General features: G+C 39.6%; 1 protein-coding gene across 1 annotated transcript in view; it reads right to left on the bottom strand.

Annotated features, from left to right (window-relative positions):
• Positions 1–211: 211 nt before the first annotated feature.
• The window catches only part of LOC110963615 (uncharacterized), a 68,614-nt gene continuing 48,721 nt past the window's right edge, over positions 212–20,104 (bottom strand). Inside the window, exons 23-40 of the mRNA XM_051955605.1 lie at positions 19,231–19,346; positions 18,577–18,699; positions 18,195–18,345; positions 17,798–17,970; positions 16,931–17,066; positions 15,516–15,635; positions 15,389–15,426; positions 15,111–15,228; positions 14,736–14,860; positions 11,345–11,555; positions 10,740–10,879; positions 10,510–10,663; positions 8,186–8,337; positions 6,756–6,870; positions 6,437–6,676; positions 5,978–6,098; positions 4,138–4,324; positions 212–1,128 (exon numbers count right to left, since the gene is read on the bottom strand). Of these exons, the coding sequence (XP_051811565.1) occupies positions 4,159–4,324; positions 5,978–6,098; positions 6,437–6,676; positions 6,756–6,870; positions 8,186–8,337; positions 10,510–10,663; positions 10,740–10,879; positions 11,345–11,555; positions 14,736–14,860; positions 15,111–15,228; positions 15,389–15,426; positions 15,516–15,635; positions 16,931–17,066; positions 17,798–17,970; positions 18,195–18,345; positions 18,577–18,699; positions 19,231–19,346 (2,399 nt within the window). The 3' untranslated portion in view covers positions 212–1,128; positions 4,138–4,158. The remainder of the gene's footprint in view (positions 1,129–4,137; positions 4,325–5,977; positions 6,099–6,436; positions 6,677–6,755; positions 6,871–8,185; positions 8,338–10,509; positions 10,664–10,739; positions 10,880–11,344; positions 11,556–14,735; positions 14,861–15,110; positions 15,229–15,388; positions 15,427–15,515; positions 15,636–16,930; positions 17,067–17,797; positions 17,971–18,194; positions 18,346–18,576; positions 18,700–19,230; positions 19,347–20,104) is intronic.

Here is a 20,104-nt window from a genome sequence, read left to right as displayed (position 1 = left end):
GAGACAAAGACATTGCAAAAAATGTAAACAGCTACTTTCTCTCAATGACTTGGTTTGGTCATTAAGACTTCTGCTGGTTTTACATTTGTTCTGTATTAGTTATTGAGCTCACGGGAGGCACTCAGAGAAAAGTTTTCCACCGATGTAAACATCACAGTTCCATCATCGACGTTTGTAGTTTCTTGGACAAAAGAAATTCACAACAGCCAGCTCACCTTAACATGTCAAACTTTATTTACTTTGTGAAACTTTTATAAAAATGTAAAAAAAAATAATAATCCAATGAAATCAACAAATCTCATTCTTGTTCTGTTTATAACATCCTTCCGACTCTTTTTCATTGAAATCAGCTTTTGATAACTGGCGTAAGCAGAACTCTCTGCAAACACTGAAGAAGGAGAAAGAAGCTTTCTGAAAAATGTTCACAGGTGAGACTGTCGACGTTTAAACCTGTCCAGAAAGTTCAGCCTCAAAAGCTTCTTTAACACTTTAACATGCGAGTCTTTCTGCTTTAACTCTAAACCATGTTTAGTTAAACAGATTAATCTGATTTCCTGTATAGGTTTGTGCTCAACGTGTGACCAAAAAGTTTTGTGTTTTCTCACTTTAAGTTCTGAAACAGATAAAAAGCACAAACAGCAGATCTTTCTATCCTCTTTCTTAAACAGAAACACAACCAGACAGCACGGTGCAGCCGATAAGTTCAACACTTCCTGAAATGACGCTAAATGAGGGTTTGGGTTTTCTTTCTTTCTCAGCTGGAACTTTCACCTCAGACTTTAGGGTCTTTGACATCACTTAACAGGTCCTTACAATGCAGTCCTGAGATCCAACCCAGAAAGTTCCAAAACAAATAAGAACCTGGTAAGGTGCGTCAAACTGATGGACTCAAATTTACATCCTCTGATGATTAAAGACACATTGATGGACTGGCAGATATAAAACTTTAACCTGAAAACTTGCTGCTTCCTCTAAATCACAAAAACATCCTCAGTGATTTCTTCTACCAGGCTGAAGTTTTTCCTACAATCTCTTCAAAGATGTTCCACGTCCAAAAATCTGAAGAAGGCTGGATCCACCATGGAGGGAAGTTTATTATTTGTATTATTTCTCCACTGATAAATTGAGCTGGGAAAAGAGCAGAAAAAAATGCAGAGATAAAGGATGAGACCTGGTGAAGATAGACGACCGGAATGAACAAGTAGAAAACATATTCTTTCATATTCTCTCTAAATGTTTCACCATGTCAGCAAAGGAAACTAAGAGATTAACTTTCATCAACTTGTTCAGAGTTTCCTGGACAGACGACTGAGAGAAGTAATGATTGACTTTAAATGAACTGGAGGCTGAAGAACAGGGAGCTTCAGCCACAACTGAACTTAAGCATTTATTTACGGCAGTAAAACAACATTATCTGCAGAAACAAACCTTGTATAATCTCAATATTTACTGCAAGCTAAATGAAAAATGACCAGATTTAAGGTTGATGCTACGGGTACGGACCCGTACCCGTAGCATCTGTACTTGAGGTACGGACCCGTTAAGGTCACTGAAGAGTTGGCGCCGGTTAACTACTATTTGCTGCACATTACAGGCAGTTTATATGAATGACTTTGACGACGAACATTGTATAATTTAACCAAAAATACACCGTCTCCTCTCACACTTTAGACATTGCAGTTTTTACGCTTTTAGACGCCGTGTCTAAATTGTTTGAAGTCCAGTTCCTATTAATTAGTTTACCGCGTTCAGTGGTGGAAGCGGCTGACGAACTCCATTGCAAATGTTCCCATTTAATTTCGGACGCTAATTTACAAGATAAAATTAAGGATGTCGAATATGAAACAAACACTCGTGAATGGTGAGGAGCAGCTCTTTAATTCGGCATGAATTAAAAAAACCCACAAACTCGATTTCCTGTGATATTGTGAGATTTGTTTGTGGTTATGTAACTTAGCCATTCAACAGAGTCCGCTAACATTAAAGTGACTGACGTGCAGTGTCTGTGTTGACAGACGTAGAAAATACGTCAGGGTTTTGTTTAGGTTGTTATTATGTAATAGTCTGTCGCTACTTTTGAAGGTAAAAAAATTACTTGTAGTTTGCTGGCTGTTAGTTCTGCCATTTGTTTTGTTTGCTGTTTGTGCTTTATTAGAACAGGGTCACGTGAATAAAAAGTTTTGCTATTTTTAATAGTAGTGCCGATTTCAACCCCCAAATCGCTGTCCGTGAAAAAGTCAGATAATGATATTTATAAGACATTATGCATGATAGAAAAGAGAACAGCAGATGACTGACATGACAGGCTCGGCACGCAGATTCACCTCGAATCACGCTAACGCTACACGTAATCCTCCAGTTCGGCCTTGTGTAGCGTTAGCGTTAGCTGCTTGTCCCGCTGCAGCGACTTGGAAGTTTGCAGGTCTGAAAAGTTGTCTCATCTCGCTTTCCACAGTGCTGCAAACTTCCAAGTCGCTGCTTGTCCCGCTGCAGCGACTTGGAAGTTTGCAGGTCTGAAAAGTTGTCTCATCTCACTTTCCACAGTGCTGTGAGTAAAGTTTGGTGCAGATAAACCTGTCGCCTGCTGCTCAAGCGATGACGATAATATGTGACCGTTTCTGGGGATGACAAAATGTTTCTTAAAACCCCAATGGCTTGCTGAAGCGCTCAGGACTCCTCTGCACCTGCCATGGTAACCGTTACCTGAACATCACCGCCCACTTGAGCTTTTCAGCCAATCACAGCGCAAAAAACGATGGACTTCCTTTTCCACTATACTTACTTCCTTTTCCACTATTCTCTCTCGCACATACATACATTCTCCTCTCACACACCTACATTCTCCTCTTACATACATACATTCTTCTCTTTCATGCATATATTTTCTTTGTACATATACATATATGTCTATTTATTTCGGAGAATGTATGAATGTGAAAGGAGAATGTATGTACGTGCAAGTGTGACAATATATGCATGTGAGAGGAGAATGTATGTGTGTGCATGAGTGAAAATGTATGTATGTGAAAGCAGAATGTGTGTGTGCGTGAATATTAAAATATATGTATGTGAAAGAAGAATGTATGTGTGTGCAAGGAAAATATATGTGTGTGAAAGGAGAATGTATGTGAGTATGAGAGAAAATATATGTGTGTGAGAGGACGAGAATGAATTAAGTCTTGTACGGCCCCTCATATGAACCTCTACAGTTCACATAAAAATAAATCAACTGGATGATTTCAGAATAAAAATAATTTAGATGTCGGATTATGTGGAAGACACCGTATTTTAGTCATACTTTGGGTTAAAATGCACTCAAAAGCACCCAGCTAGACAACAAAGATCTAAATTATTATTAAACTTTATTTATATGTTTGTGTCATGCAGCTATGTATGGTTCAGAATATATCCCTAGTTCACTTCTGGTTTATCAACTTTCTCTTAGTGTGAGTTCAAAGTTAGAACTTTGCACGATGGTTTTAATGTTTCTCCATATTTTCAGTCATAATCACAGACTGTTTGATCTTCCTGTTTAATATTAGAGATTCTGAATCAATGGCATGATGAAAAATAACACTGGAAATTTCAGGTTTATATATTTAATAGTTGCTGAAATATTGTTGTTCAAACAAAAAAAAAACTACTCAGAGTGGGTCGACGGCTAAGTGTTTAGAATAAAGAGGTAAAAGTTCACAAATATCTTCATGAAAGTTCATATTTTATGTGATAGAAATCTCAGGCACATGATAAATGGTGGAGCAAAGAATTGCTCCCAACATGTAAAGATTTGAGACAGAATGACCCACAGTCTTTATCCTTGTTGGTTAAATTGTGGTTAACTGTTTTCTGAGTGTTTCTACAAATTTTTCATCAATAAAGACATCATTCATTGGGAGCTTTACTGCTAGAGATCCAGCAGAAAATTTAACATAGTGCTGAGTGATTCCTGAGTACTTTCACCGTGTTCCTCTGTGAGAACCATCAGTCATCTGCTAGTTGAACATTGTGGTCATTTTGTGTCGTGGTTATTGGTGCAGACTGCAGCTAATCCAGGAAACATTATTGAAGTTATTTCAGCTCCCTTCTCTGATGCATCAGTTGATTTCAAACCAGTCACATCTGTTAAAGGTAATTTACCTGATGTCTGCAGAACCTTCTCTATTTCGGTCTTCGGAGCTCTTGGACGGCGAAGATTCGTACGATCATGGCCTCCATGACAGAGTCCTGCAGAGGGCTGGACGTGAACCATAGACGGCTGCTGGGGTAACAGCAGTTTTTGGGCTGAAGGTAGAACAGATTGCTGCGCTGCCTCATCGAGTCAGGGCTTCATGGAAGGAGAAAAAACAGGTAAATAAATGTAGAGTTGGAAACGCTCGTTCTATATACAGAACATCATGCGAACGACTGAAACAACTGTTGGAGTCACTCGCACATTCTGGCTGCCATCATGTAAACAGTACGACATGTTTGTGATCATCCAGCCTTTCAAAATGTTTGACATGTTCTGTAGTTACAAATCTCTGCATTTCAGGCTCCATGTTGATAGCTGGAAACTTGTGCTGCTGGAACGTTATTGATAATAAAATATTTAGAAAACACCGAACCAGACGAGTTTGTTTACAAGAAAAACAATCAGTGAGATTGTTGCTAAAATTACACCGTTCATCAAAGAAAGAAATTGTAAATATAGAAACAATCCTTAGATTACCAGCTTTCCAACGGCCCTTGAACTGATCACATTTGACTTTTGGTTATGTTAAAGTCGGCATTATTGTCAATTCTGCCATATGTACATAGACAGGATTGAAATGACATTTTTCTCAGACCCAAACATGCAAAGCATAGTAGAAAGACAAAAAAAGACAAAGACATTTAGAAACAAAAAAACAAGCAATGGATAGTACAACAGTGTATTAAAATAATGCCTGGCTACTGTGCAAGTAGATAGATATTTACAAATGGTGAGCAGAAAGACTACTGTTCAAACGTTTGGGTCATCCAGTAAACTTCATGTGTTCCATGAAAACTCACACTTTTATCCATGTGCTAACATAACTGAACAAGGGTTTTCTAATCATCAATGAGCCTTTCAACACCATTAGCTAACACAATGTAGCATTAGAACACAGGAGTGATGGTTGCTGGAAATGTTCCTCTGTACCTCTATGGAGATATTCCATTGGAGAGTTTCCAGTAGAGTTTCCAGCTAAAATAGTCATTTACCACATTAACAATGTCTACACAGAAGTCCTGATAGATAGATAGATATAACTTTATTGATTCATTTAATGGTATCTTTACTAAAAAAAATTGCTTTTCTTTCAAAAATAAGGACATTTCTAAGTGGCCTCAGTCTGTCGAAAAGGTAGTGTTGCTATTTACAGAAGACAGTATAGTATATTTGGAGTTAAAAAGCAGAGCAATATATCATAATTGGTGCAAAACATCCTGATATGAGCAAAGTATGCAGCAATACAACAGCCCAGTCTCTTTGTTTTCATCTATAGGATGAAATTATGTGGTGAAAAATGACAAAATCTATGCTTAAAATCAATAAAATATTATTCAAAATCACCCAAAACAGCCCATTTTTTTCTGTATGATGAGTTCTTTACATAACCATAGATCTATGAATACAGGGATGCAGCTCAGGCAGAAGCTCTTGTGGGAAAATATTAGTAGCAAGCTGCTCATTCTTTGTTAAAGGAGCCGAGTTAGTCAAGCTTTCTGCAAGTTTGTTACATGATAATGTAGATAAGTAACGGAAACAAAGCCTGGACTTCAAATAAGGCATCTCAGGCAGGTGAGGAGCACAGTTTTCTGTTAGAGACAATAAATCTCTTTTCCCTGGACTTTGGGTTTTGTAAGTTTGCAGACTTTTAACATGAACACAAAAGCAGACTTATAACACTCTTAAGGAAAGGGAAAAAAGCAGATTATGGGCTCTTTTAAACCTCAGGAAGTGAGAGACACTCACATCTTGGAGAGGTAGAACTCATAGAGTCTGACCGGACAGCGAAGAGGGTTCTCTGTGTTCCCCTCCATCTCCAGGAAACTCACATCTTTCTTACGCTTCTTGGCTGGAACACCGTCTGCATCTTAGGACACAAAAAACAAAAGTGAAATGCAATAATGGACCATGTATGTGGCCAGTAGGGATACAAAGCTGGAAGGATTTCCTTAACTGATAATCAACAGCCTGATCAGATAATAATCAATTAATCAACCATAGGACACACGTCTTGATGCTTTGACTTCGGTCACATGATATAAGCAACTTCAACAACAAACTTCATGTGACATTAGCCCATCTCCTGTTCTACACATTCAGTTAATACCTCAGAGTAACGCTGTCTTGTGCACCTCAGTTAACTTAAAAGACAAAGCTCTGGTTAGGAAGCATTAAGCACTGGTATATAGTTGACCATGTTGGTACCTGATTCTGCCTCTGTTGGCGGGTAGAAATGCAGGACGGCGGTTGTGGTTTTGTCTGGGTTGGTTCTGGTGCAAGAATTGATTTGTGCGAAGGATAGCTGTCGGTGCTCCTTCACCGTGGTGAAGCCAAAGTATTTGCAGCAGAAGAAGAGCATGGTGTTGAGGAGGACCATGGGGGAAAAAGATCCCACCTGCTTACAGTCCCACAGAAACTCCTCCTTCACAGGGGAGTCGATGGAACCTGCAGAGGACGACAAGCAGCCGGTGAGCACAAAGCAGCAAGAGGCGTTAAAAAGACGACCAAGTGGACGACGACTCACCGTCGGACGCTACTGACGGCTGGAAATGCTTCAGGAGTTTGGTGATCTTTGTGGAGAACTTGTTGTAGATCGCATCAGTGAATATGTTTTCCCCCCGACCGTTTTCTAGCAGGTGCTACAGAGAACAAACACAAAGAAAGCTGCATTTACAACCAGCGTTGCTCTAAGTAGACAACACATAGATAAACTGTCATATTTCACTGAGATGCAGGAAAATCAACATATTCTAACCCATGCTTTATCAATATTATTTACATTTGGAAGATTCTCTTTAATATGATTTTTTTTCTAGAATCTAGAGGAACATTTCCAGCAACCATCACTCCTGTGTTCTAATGCTACACTGTGTTAGCTAATGGTGTTGAAAGGCTCATTGATGATTAGAAAACCCTTGTGTAGTTACATTAGCACATGAATAGAAGTGTGAGTTTTCATGGAAAACATGAAGTTGCCTGGATGACCTCAAACTTTTGATCGTGTACTCCTTGTTTATTTTGTATTTTTCTACTGATTTCCCTACATATTTACGCTTCCTTCTTTGCTGTTGCAACATTGTTGCTGTGGGATCAACAAATGATTATCATGTCTTATCCTATTTATTGAAAACTGAGAGATTGAACATACATGTCACTAATTATCAGTTACACGACACAGTTGCGACACATTCTTCATTTCATGTTCAGGCAGAAATTTCCATATTTCTCTGTAGATTTTAAGGTCATATTAGACATTTACCTACAAATAAATGTATTTTATGATGTAAACAAGCGGGTTTAAAATCCACTTGTTAAAATTCTCATTTCTAGTTTATTCATTTTTCCCATAAATGTGGCTCTAACTGTCGTGCTAATTTTGCATTCTTTGCCTTTGTTAGCAGAGATTCAGGCAGACAGAGTTTAAAGCGAACGTCCTGCAGCTGATTTTTGCATTCATCAATTTCAACATTATTTCGAGTCCAAATTAAAGTCAGCACAGAAATTAGAAGCCTGGATATGAACAGGTCATCTCTTTTCTGGACTCATCCAAACATGGTTTAAATCACATTCAATACTTTTCATACTATGTAGGAACACTTTCTGTTACAGACATGTGACACATTTCTGACAATTTATTTGGTTGTAAACGGTCTTTATATCAAGTCCCATTCTGGCACATGCCAACTATTTGGTTGTTTTTTCAAGCTTTTCTGCAACATGTTTCAAACAAAAACAATATAAAATATACAGGAAATGAACAGTTTTTCTGATCATGTGATGGTGCATCAAAATCCAAAGAGTTTGTAATTTGCCAGTACATTAAACTACCCAAAGTGGACAAAAATGTTGTCCAATCAGATAAAATGCTGGAAATACATGTGAAAATACTATCATTAATCAACACCTCAGAGATACTGTATGTGTGTGTTTGCGTGTCATTGTTTGTTTTCTTGCCTTTTGGATGCTGAGGCAGAGGTAGAAGAGGCCGTCAGGGGAGTACGGTTCTCCGTCTGGTTGTTTGACCTCCTTGATGAAGCGATAGAGGCCGCCGCTCAGGTCGACCGCAGAGCAGCGAAGAATATCCGTCCTCAGCCTCACAGAATGAGCTACCGGGTGGAAAGAGGATGTTTTAGCGGATGTTGTTGTCTGGTAGCACCTCTTTGATTCTGAGGCCACGTTTTCACTACCATTTGTAAAAACTAGCAGGATGATTTCCATGAACGTTGGTGGAGATGTGGAACATTACTGGAGGAAGAACTCTTACAGTTCTGCACTTCAAGCAATGTAGCGCCACCGACTGGTCAAAGTTTTGAATCGCAAGACTTTAAGACGACATTTAGGGCAAGCATCATTCAATTAAACACAGTCTAAGAAATAAAAAACCTTCTAGGGGCTTTTTGGGGTTCCTAATCATTCGCCACTTAACATGGTTTCTTGAGGAACCAACTGCAGCAGAGGTGACTCAACAAACTTCTGAGAGAGGTTCCAAGAATAATTTTGTGGTTTTTAGGGTTCCTCTATTATAAGACACATACTAAGAAAAATATTGTAGATGTTCCTGAGCAAAATGGAGCGACTTTCAGCACACAAATCTGTAAATCAGTTGGCAGACAGGATCCCTCATTGCCCAAATACACAAAACTAGTCTCTAAAACTTGCCTTAAAATATTCAATATTGTTCAGAGGAGGTCAACAATTTAATGCCAAAAAAAAGCTGTAACCCAATTTACCAAATACCTGATTCAAAAAAGATCCTGACCTGTGACAAACTTCAAATAATAACTTATTTATTGTGTTTTGAAAAAGTAAAATTCCCGTCAAAGCAGCAACAACACACCCCAGCAAAATAAAAAAGGTTCTGTAAATATAGATTTTAAAAGTAATTCTATATTGTGATAAAAAAAGCATTAAAAGACTGTTGGCCTTGGTATTCCTTTATCATAACATTAATGGACAATACTAAAATAGATTTTATATATTGTATTATATTATAAAATAAACATTGAAATACTACATTGTTTCCCTGCACAGTAAAGAGGTACAGAGGATGGTTTTATCAAATCTTAACGACTCCCATCCTCTACAATGTGAATTTCAGCCTCTTCCCTCTGGACAGAGGTTTTCAGTCCCAAGGTGGAGGACAAAACGTTGTAAAAACAGCTTTGTTCCTGTCGCCGTCACTGAGCTTAATAAGAAGAGGTGACATTGCACTTTATTTTATTTATTTACCCTATTTGTTAGCTCTATTTTTTATTGTGACTTTTAAATTTTATGTTCTTATCCTGTTTTTTATTCCAGAGATTGCTTTTATATCCCTAAAGTTTTTCTTATTGTGTTTTGTTTTTATATGTCTTGATCTTATTGACTTCATCTTATCTTTCTACCTGTCCTTGCTGCTATCTTGGTGAATGGTGGAACAGTGAGCACGTTTTTGTAGTCTTGTGTTTTGTCATAGAATACCAAATGCAATCATTTTCTCTGCAAAACAAACCTACCCATCGGTATAAATAAAGTAACCTTGAACCTTAATGGTAGCAGTTACAATAAAATAATATGACCAAAAAGTGTAAATGCAAAAATATCTACACATAACTCTACAGCATCGCCTTTCTAGTTACAGTGGAGGAAAAAGTTTGGGACACTCCATATATTTGCATGCGTGTTGCATTAAGAATCACTCTTTAGGTCTTCAAGAGCAGTTTGTTTTAGTACAATTACAGCCATAATACTAAACAAATCCTAAAAAAACATCACAAACTGAAAATTCATTGGTTCCATAAAAATGAGAAATTTTGAGTATCGGGTCATTTTGGCAGATTTTAGTTTTGTTAGTTGGAAACAAACAAAAAACTATAATTTGTATTTATTTGTGTCCGTCAAAAGCAGCCACACCTCTTGAAACACAAAAAAGATCTTTTCACAAGTAATTCATGATAATATTTGAGAATGTGTAAAACTATAAGGGTGTCTGAAAACTTTTTCCATCACTGTAATGGAGTCTGTTGCAGAAAAGTATTTTCTAAAATGAGTTCAAGGTTCTTTAAGGAACCAAACAAGTAAGCAGCGTCCTCTGAACATCCACAGAGTTCCTCGAGGATCTCTGAAATCTAAGGAAGCAGCGGCAGAATTTTCTCTTCTCTCATATTCAGGCTGAAGACAATTTAATTGTTCAGTTCAGGTGGTGATTTTTCTCATTAAACTTTAGGCCTCCAAAGAAAAACAAACAGAGTTTACTTTCAGCCAAAGTGGAAAAAGAGCATAAAGAGAGAAGAGCTTACAGGAAACAGGTCCCAGGTCGGTTTGAGATTCTCTCCACTGGATCCATCTCTTCCAGGCTTCGACTCCATGTCGAGTGTTCACTTTGTGCCTTTTCTTGGTGGTGACCGTTGGAGCTTCACTCTGAGGCGTTTCCTCTTTAGAGTTCTTGGACTTCTGCCAAAAGAGAACAGAGTCGAGGTTAGAGTAAAGCAACACAATGCTGAAGGTTGCAAAGCAGCCGATCTGATACCTTGCTCTTGTTCTGGACTTTCCCTGGAGTTTGTTGTGACGGTGAAGCTGACGGACTGATCGGGTTGGGGTTGGCGCCCGACTGAAGATCATCCTGGTCGTCGAAGGTGGTTGGATAATCATCTGCATCTCCGTCATCATCTGATCAATGATGAGGATGGATTAAGGACAAACTGCTACTTAGAGAAGAGGAGCCGCAAATATTCAGGAGTGATGTTTAGTTAGAATAAAAGTATGTGCGCTTTCAGCCACGTCTAGAAAACAAGACATTGTGGAACAGTCTGCCTGCCGAAATCAGGCAGGCATCGTCCATTAATGTATTTAAAACTAAGCTGAAGACCCACTTGTTTTCTCTTACATATGAATCCTAAATTGTTTGTTTTACTGATGTCTTTTTTATTGTTCTGTTTTTATTGTTTCTATTTTTATCTGGTTTTTATTTATCTGTTTTTATTTCTGTGTACAGCACTTTGACGGAAAGCGCTTTATAAATAAAGTTTTTATTATTATTAAAATGAACAATAACCACACCATCACCCACACATATTAAAACGCTCAAAATTATTATTCTTTTATTAATTTAAAGTAATTTCACACATTTCTTACCATCATCTGACTGGTTTTGTTGTCTTTCTCCCTCTTTTGTCTCATCTCTGTCCTTCTGGTCGCCCTCTTTCTCATTTCTCTCCGTTTGTTCAGTTTCAGTCTCAGGTCTGAGGTTTAAATCTCCATCGGTGGATTTAAGCTGCTTCGTCTCTTCAGCTGTTGTTTTCTTTGAGCCGTCTGACATCGCAGGAACAAATACAGGTACAGGAAGCTGTGAAAAACAGATCGAAAAAGACTAATTTAACAATCTGCTTCCCAGAAAAACATAAAAACAAAATAAAACAAGAATTATAAAGCCGTGTGTTCATGTTTCAGTTCTGGAAGTTAACACATTTTTAATCAGATAATACCCATTTGCAGTTTTAAAATCTGAATATCTGTAATATACTGGACTATCTCACTGAACTTTATACACACACTCACACCAATCAGCATAACATTCTGAACACTGACAAGTGCAACGAATAACACTGATTATCTCGTGGTCATGGCTCCTGTTAGTGGGTTGGATATATTAGGCAGGAAGTGAACAGTTTGTCCTCAAAGTCAATGTTAGAAGCAGGAAAATGAGCAAGCATAACCCAAACTAGTCCAAAATGACTAAAACTTATTTTACATTCTTAAAATTTGTCCAACACGTGTCCAAAATGAGGTAAAATCTGTCCTAAATGCCTAATACTTGTCCAAAATGCATTAAAAAACCTGTCCAGAATGACCCAAAATTAGTCCAAAATGTGCCAATAGAAGCAAGAAGGTGCAAAAATAACACATCCTTGTGTGCACTGTTCTGCTTCCAGCTACACACATCTTTGCAAATACACAAAACTAGACTCACAATGCGTCCACAATGACATAAATCTTTTTAACTATTACCCAAAAGCAGTCCAAAATGATGAACTTTTGTCTAAATTGTGTACGAAATTAGGTGAAATCCGTCAAAATGACGTGAGTTTATCCAACATTAATCAAAAATGTCAGAAAAAAGTCTAAAATGACTCAAATGTGTCCAAAATAAAGTCAAACTGTGTCCTTAATGACTAGAATGTTCTCAGTATGACTCAAAATTAGTCTAAAATGACATAAATCTTACCAAAAATATTTTCTAAATGTTCCAAATGACTAAAACTTTTGAAAAATTCCTTAAATGTGTCAATTATGAGATCAAATCCATCCAAAATGACCTAAGCTGATCTGAAAATAGTCCAAAATGACGAATACTTGTCCAAAATGCATAAACAACTGTCCAAAATTACTTAAAGTTCACGTGGATGGCCGGGTGCATCTCTTCCCTGGGGAACACATGGCACCAGGATGCATTATGGGAAGAAGACAAGCCAATGTTCTGCGGGGAAACCTTGGGTCCCGCAATTAAATGGATGTTATTTTGACACGTACCATCTACCTAAGCACTGATGCAGACCATGAACACCCTTTCATGGAAACAGTATTCCATGATGGCCTCTTTCCTCTCTCCACAATGTAAAAATGGTTCAGGAATGATTTGAGGAGCAACAACCAGTTTGAGGTGTTGATTTGGCCTCCAAACTCCCCAGATCTCAATCCAATCCAGCATCTGTGGGATGTTCTGGACAAACAAGTCCAATCCATGGAGGCCTCACCTCAAAACCTCCAGGACTTAAAGGATCTGCTGCTAACATCTTGGTGCCAGATACCACAGAACATCTTCAGGGTCTATTGGAGTCCAGATACCACAGCACACTTTCAGGGTCTAGTGGAGTCCAGATACCACAGAACACCTTCAGGGTCTAGTGGAGTCCAGATACCACAGCACACTTTCAGGGTCTAGTGGAGTCCAGATACCACAGAACACCTTCAGGGTCTAGTGGAGTCCAGATACCACAGCACACCTTCAGGGTCTAGTGGAGTCCAAATACCACAGCACACCTTCAGGGTCTAGTGGAGTCCAGATACCACAGCACACCTTCAGGGTCTAGTGGAGTCCAGATACCACAGAACACCTTCAGGGTCTAGTGGAGTCCAAATACCACAGAACACCTTCAGGGTCTAGTGGAGTCCAGATACCACAGAACACCTTCAGGGTCTAGTGGAGTCCAAATACCACAGCACACTTTCAGGGTCTAGTGGAGTCTAGGCCTCGACGGTTCAGGAAAAGGGGTATAATCGCTGCCATAAACACTTTATTCAGATTATGGTTTACAATAATGCTTTGGTGTGTGTTTATTTACAATTTCTGCAGTTTTTTTTTTTTAATAGACTGTGTCCTATCTGGTTAAAGCTGCTGTCCGGAGTTTGAATCGCAGCGTCTCCCAAAACACTGGTGGTCCCACCCTCCCTCTGATTTCGCCCCTTTATTTGTGCACGCGCGCAGTACATGAGAGGAGTGCCCGGAGTGCTGCAGCATCTTGCCTGTTTTGCTGTTTTCCACTCTTCTACATTTAGTACATTTCGTAAATAATAAAGGAATTACGTTAGAATGCTGTATTGAGTCTAACTTGTCCTAATACCAAAATAACATGAATCTGCTAGGACGAACTAGTAAAGTTTCAATATGTGATTACACTCGTGTATCCCTCTCGATTACGTTGTTTATCAAACTTAGTGCATTTACGCGTGTATATGTGTTACATTGTTTATTTATTTCTATCTAGAGTTCAGAATTGCATGACTCCTCTGACGAAGAGTATGTCCCAGACACCCCAACATCTTCCTCTAGAGGTCGGGCATCTAAACGAAGCCGTCAGGCGGGCTATGGAGGCTGTGGTTGGGGAGCGACGCGAGCACCCCGAGCCAAAAAACGTCCTGCAGTCTCTTGGCCTGACAAGCCGTGGGATTGGTAACTTTTCTGGAAGTTGCTGATCCCTGATGCTCTCTCCTCCACAAGCAAAACAAATGTGCGCGCGGTTGCGTAGTGCGTAGCTCGCCCACCTCTGCATGGGCTTGCTTGCTGTGCGCGTAACCGTTGATTGACAGCATGACAAAGCTGAAGCTCGAACTTGATTGGTCGGCAGCGACCGACGCTTTTTGGAATAACATGGGGCTCTATGAGAGGAAGGCGGAGCTCAGAATAAATTTTCATATCGCGTCATACTAACATTATATTATAGTATCGAACTAGACTAACACATTTAAGCTTTGTTAAAAAATGATACATAAATTGAAAACAAACGGAAACTCCGGACAGCAGCTTTAAGGAGGGTTTTCTAGTTTTCTCTGCATGTGACAATAAACCTCTAGAATCTTTAATCAAAATCTAATTGTTGGAGTGTAACCCACCCACAGGAGGTTTTATGAAGATACCTGTCCCTTTAAATGATTCCACTCTTCAGCTGTAGCGTCTAATCTGCATATTTAAAGAATGGGAGCATTTTAAAAGCTTCGTATTTGGCTTTAACGGATGTGTTTAACTCACTGGTAACGGCAGGCTAACAGGTTGTGGTGTGTGCTGCGTGTACATGTTCATAGGTACAGGCACGTAAACCGGCACTGGCACCGGAACCGGGACGCGAAGGACCACGACTTCAGGATCAACTTTATCTTTAAAGAAACGAAAAAGAAAAGAGAATCAGCATTAATTCCTGAAAAATCCCACGAGTGAGTGCAGATTTAACCATCAATAAAGATGTGTGCTGGTCTGATATTGACATTTTCTGATAAACTAAGATGGTGTTGGTTGATATTTTGCAAAAATAAAAGCTAAACACAGGAATACAGGAAATTTCTAAGTCAATATATCACAAAAAAAGTACTCGGCTGATGATCTGAAATTGTGATATTTGTGTTTTACCTGTTTGTACTTCAGTTTCAGCAGTTTCTACTATACAGGAGGTTCCTTTGTTGTGGACCAGTGGAGTGCAGAGCATCGATTTATTCTTCAGTTCTTTGGGGACTGTCTGAACACTGGCCTGGAGGGCAGAGAAATCATAAAAAGTATCTTCAAAAACAAGAAATCACACATCAAACGGAGCAAGAACAGATATCTATAGATTATTACGATACAGCAGGTTATTTGTAACACAACTTGGCAGAAACGTAGGAGCACTCTGATGATTTTTCTAAACTTACATGTCCAACGACTTTTGTTTGAATGTCAGCGATGGAAACTGTGGAGACAGAAAAAAAACAGAATCAGAGCAGCAATGAAAGCAAAATACGCTCAGAATTTGAGAGTTAATTAACTGTGTGTTTGTACCGTTCTGTGCAGAGTTTGTCGAAGCGTTGTTCCGCAGAGACAGAGCGCTGGCCAGTGAGACAACATTAGCGATGACTGGAGAAGACTGTGTCGTCACCACAGATCCAGAAGCTGGAGAGGCTGCAGGTAGGAAACACAGGCAAGTTTTTATACAGCAAATAACAAGAAAGCGCTAAATTTAAGGATTTTAAGCACATCTGATGCAATTAAATCTCAACAATCTGAAAGAAAACAAGCCAAAACATCACCTCAGGTCTCAATCTCATCCACACATGAATTATGTGCATTTTTTTCTTCAATCCATGTAAATTTCAGAATAATTAGTAAAAAAAAAAACCACAATCAATTCCTTCATTAAACATGTAATGTGTATCTCTGACAGCCTCTCTTTCAACACAATCTACTTATAAAAAAATAAAATATGGTTCTGCTATATATTTCTTCCTTTATCTGCTCTGGAAATGAATTGTGTAACATGTTGTTGTTTTTACAGCTAAATTTCTCACATGACATCCTAATAAAGACTGAATAGAGCAGAAGCTAGCAAACTGTGAGGCTTTATGAGACTGAGACTTTAGGACAAGAAATGTGACAAAATTCTAACTTTTCAAGCTGTTCAGAGCTCATTTAAAGACGCCGCTCTGTCAGAACTCCCTTCTCACCCCCTGTCTGTCTTGCTGTCTCCCATCCACTCCTCTGCCCTGTCTGTCTTGCTGTCTCCCATCCGTTCCTCTGCCTTGTCTCTCCCCTTGCAGCTCGGTGCCTGAGTGGAGTCTAGCTTCTCAGCTAGACTCCACTCAGGCAATCAACCACCTCTATGGCTCCCGGACAGCTGACGATCATCTACCTGATTACACACCTCTGCAATAAGTACCAGCTCATCCTTCCACTCGCTGCCAGATTGTTGAACAAGAACCACGCAGTTCAGTTTGCTCTCTAGCCTTTTACCAGATCTGTTTTGAGTTTCCTGCCTTGTTTTCTCACGTTGTTTTCTCCTGCCTCCACACAGTCAGCTGTCTGGGATCCCCGCCATCCTCCTTCCCCTCCGGCTCTCCCCAGACCAGTCTTCACCAGTTTCCCCTTCCTGGACCCCCACTCCTTCCTGGACCCCCACTCCTTCCTGGACCCCCACTCCTGCCTGGACCCTTCTGTCCCTGCCTGGAACCCCTCCGCTCCTGAACCCTGGTTTTTCCCCACCGAGCCACCATTTCACCCACAACAATAAAACACTTTCACTCCAACCAGCCTTGGTAGTGTGGCTCTCTGCTCGGGTCCAACCAGCTCAGTTTTGTGACACGCTCGCTCTATATGAGCTTCAAACAAAGAAAAGATCCAGTAAGTGTCTGGTTCTAACTTTTGAACACAAATGGACATTAAAGAAATGTGTTTGAATTGCTGTCAGGAAACATACAGACCTGTGTCGACCATGTGGACTTTGTTACTGCAGAAGTGCAGCAGACATTTCAGGTCACAGAAGTGTTTGACTTCTCCGACCATCGGAAGACTCTGCTTCAGTTTCCCTTTACAGCCGCAGGCGTCACATTTTGCAACCTGAAAGCAGACAGAGTGAAAAAATGTTGTCATTTTTAGTGCACAACTTCTTTTTATCTTCATCCAAGCAGGCTCAACAATTAATCTACTGAACACTGTATTAATTATTTGTCGACAAAGTTTCAGAAAATAAAATTATCTAGGTAAAGTGTTTTTGCTTATGACACAGAATATGCGCCAAATAGATCTGAAACTGGAATTACAAGATTGCTCACAAAAGTCCTTATTAATTATTACGAAGTCAACGAATGACGGCGTTATGTGACGATCGGCATGCATTTGTCTGTTAGCAGCATTACTCAAAAACAGACTAACATATTTGGATGAAATTTTCAGGGAAGGTCAGAAATGACACAAGGACCAAGTGATTAGAATTTGGCAGTGATGCTGCTTATAGTCTGGATCCACGGATTTGTTAAAGATTTCTGTATCATTGCAAGACAGCAGCACAGCATGCCACATTTGGAAAGTTTGAGGCAGAAAGAGCTGCTGGGATGCAAAAGTTTAGATTTGAAGTTTTTTAGGGTCTTCATGCCACTATGTGAAGTGTGAACTGGCATGCACCTGTAGAGTACTCAACTGCAAAAACTACACACCTTAAAGATCTGTTTACACATAAATTTACTAGGACGATTATTGATTTATGTTTTTCGAACTTCTAACCCATGAAAAAGGAAATATGCTCAGCTAAGTTGACCCACTTCGTCTAATCGGCAGCAGTCTGTACTCACGTTGTTTTGGAGGTTTTTGTAGTTCTTGCTGCATTCTTTAGAGCAGAATTCCACTTCCGTTCCTTCATTGTGTTTCGTCACCACAGTAACGGCTATCGACAGGCAGTAAGCACAAGAACAGTAGCGCTGACCTGGTTTGCTTTCCAGGTCGTGATGAAGGAGAACTCTGCAGCCTGAAGGAGAGAAAAACAAGTCTCACCTTGAGCATTAAACACGCTGCATTCAGGACAAGTGGTGTCATAATATCAGAATTATGACTTTAATGTGGTACACTAATAAATGTATCAATACTGAAATGATTCCACAACAAGAACAGACACAGAGTAAAAGATGATAGGACATAGAACATAAGTTCCGACACAATCTCAGCTTTAGAAATGTTCTGGTGTCTCCTTACTGTCACTGCAGAAGTTACATTCTTTGTCCTCAACCCTCTTGGTGTCCTTGATGATCCGGACATTCTTACAATATTCGCAAGTTCCCGTGATGTTGTTGGCCTTTTTAAACTCCTGAGAACAGGCCAGGCTGCACACAAAGTTCATCTTGTCCTGCACAAAGACACAAAAACAGTCCACATAAACTCTCTATTCATTATCTAGAAACTCTAAACCGACATCATCATCCAAACAAAACTGTAAAATCCACAGGTTTAGCTTTACATCTTCCCTAAAGGTACATCAGCGGTAGAAGCTCAAGAGCGTTTCACACAACACGTGCCCCCTTTTGTCCCAACTGTATATGAGCTGATCTCTTTGTGTTAAAAAACAGAGGCGTCAAACCTTTCTCTGGATGACTTTGGGTGTAGTTTTGATGGTATGTCCACACTGAGCACACAGAAGTTTCTTTGGAGGTTTAGAAGCTCCTGCCGGGTCAGTTGAAGCAGCCAAGTCTTTCTCACTTTCCTGGGGCACAGAAAATGAAAAATAAACAAGATAAATAAGGTCAGGTAGTTAGAATAAGTCTTGGGGAACATCACACTGCATGTGAATTTTAGAATTTTCAGTCTGTAGGCTCTAATCTGAGGTGCTGTTCATTGCTGAGGCTGGTGACTCTAACTTTAACTCTTCCTTTACTAGCGTTTGATGATTTTTGTGACAAAGTTCTTGATTTTTTACAGATCAACTAACCTTTGTGCTTTAAAGTAATGACAGACTGTTGTTTCTCCTCACCGAGTTGAGTGGTTCTTCCATAACATGGATTACAACAGTAGTCAAATAGGGTTTTCCACTGTGTACTAACCCTACCTCCATAAAACACAACTGATGCTCCTGAACACATTAAAAAGTAATTCCACAAACTGAAAGGACACTTGTTAATTCAAAACTATTCCAAGAGACTACCTCTACCAGTACTGATGTCTTCGGTACTAATCTACAATGGTCAACATAATTAAACAAATACAAACCACTGAATGAAAAGGTTTGATATGTTACCTTAAAGGCCATGGCACATGTTAGAGTGCAGAAGTTCTTAATGGAGGAATCTGACATGACGAGATGACAGGCGGGAACTGAAGTTTTACCACAGTGGTCACAATTCAAGGAGGCTCCTGGGAAGAAGGGAAGGTTTCATTGTAAAAAATTTGGTGAATGGCAGAGACCCTAATATTACAACCATTTAAAAAACAACCATAGAGCTGTCATGTTACCATAATGTGTATTTTTGAGCATTTTGAAGTATTAAATTTAAAACAGTTTGAAAAAACATCTTCCATTTTGCAATTTCGATGCCCCTTGAGGCGTTCTGACTTTTTCCAAACAGACTTGATACACTTCATTAGCCTAGCTTAGCTAGACTGTATTCCCGTTATAAGGGATATACGGGAATACGGTCTAGCCCTCCTCCATTGACACATTTTGACAGGTTTTCAAGCTCCGAGCAGATCAGACCGAACCAATCAGAGCACCAGAGGCGGGAGTTAACGATGCGTCATCTTCAGGGCCGAGTTGGCGACCGCAACAGAGCGAGGTTTCTTTCGTGCGCTTTCCTCTGTTTTGCACGGGCTGAATTTGTCCTTAAAACCTCAACAAGAAGCAGCTCTTAAAGCTTTTCTTTTTAAAAAGGATGTATTTTTAATTCCGGCAGGCTGTACGATAGAATACGTAATGCTGCCCTCCACTGTTGAAAGGGAGAGCTTAGATTTTCCTCAGGACACCTGTACGGCGAAGGAAGCTGTTAAAACTACAAAACATCATGGCGGAAAGGCAATTGTTAGGTCGCTTAGTGATTGTGTCACACATGTGTTACGCTGATTGGCTCTCTCCAATTCAAGCTGTGATCGGTAGTCCCGCCTCTGGGCTAGATTTG

The sequence above is a fragment of the Acanthochromis polyacanthus genome, chromosome 11, assembly GCF_021347895.1.
Source record: "Acanthochromis polyacanthus isolate Apoly-LR-REF ecotype Palm Island chromosome 11, KAUST_Apoly_ChrSc, whole genome shotgun sequence".
Classification (NCBI taxonomy): Eukaryota; Metazoa; Chordata; class Actinopteri; family Pomacentridae; genus Acanthochromis; species Acanthochromis polyacanthus.
Note: the sequence above shows the minus strand (reverse complement) of the source record. Positions and strands in the feature narration are given on the sequence as shown.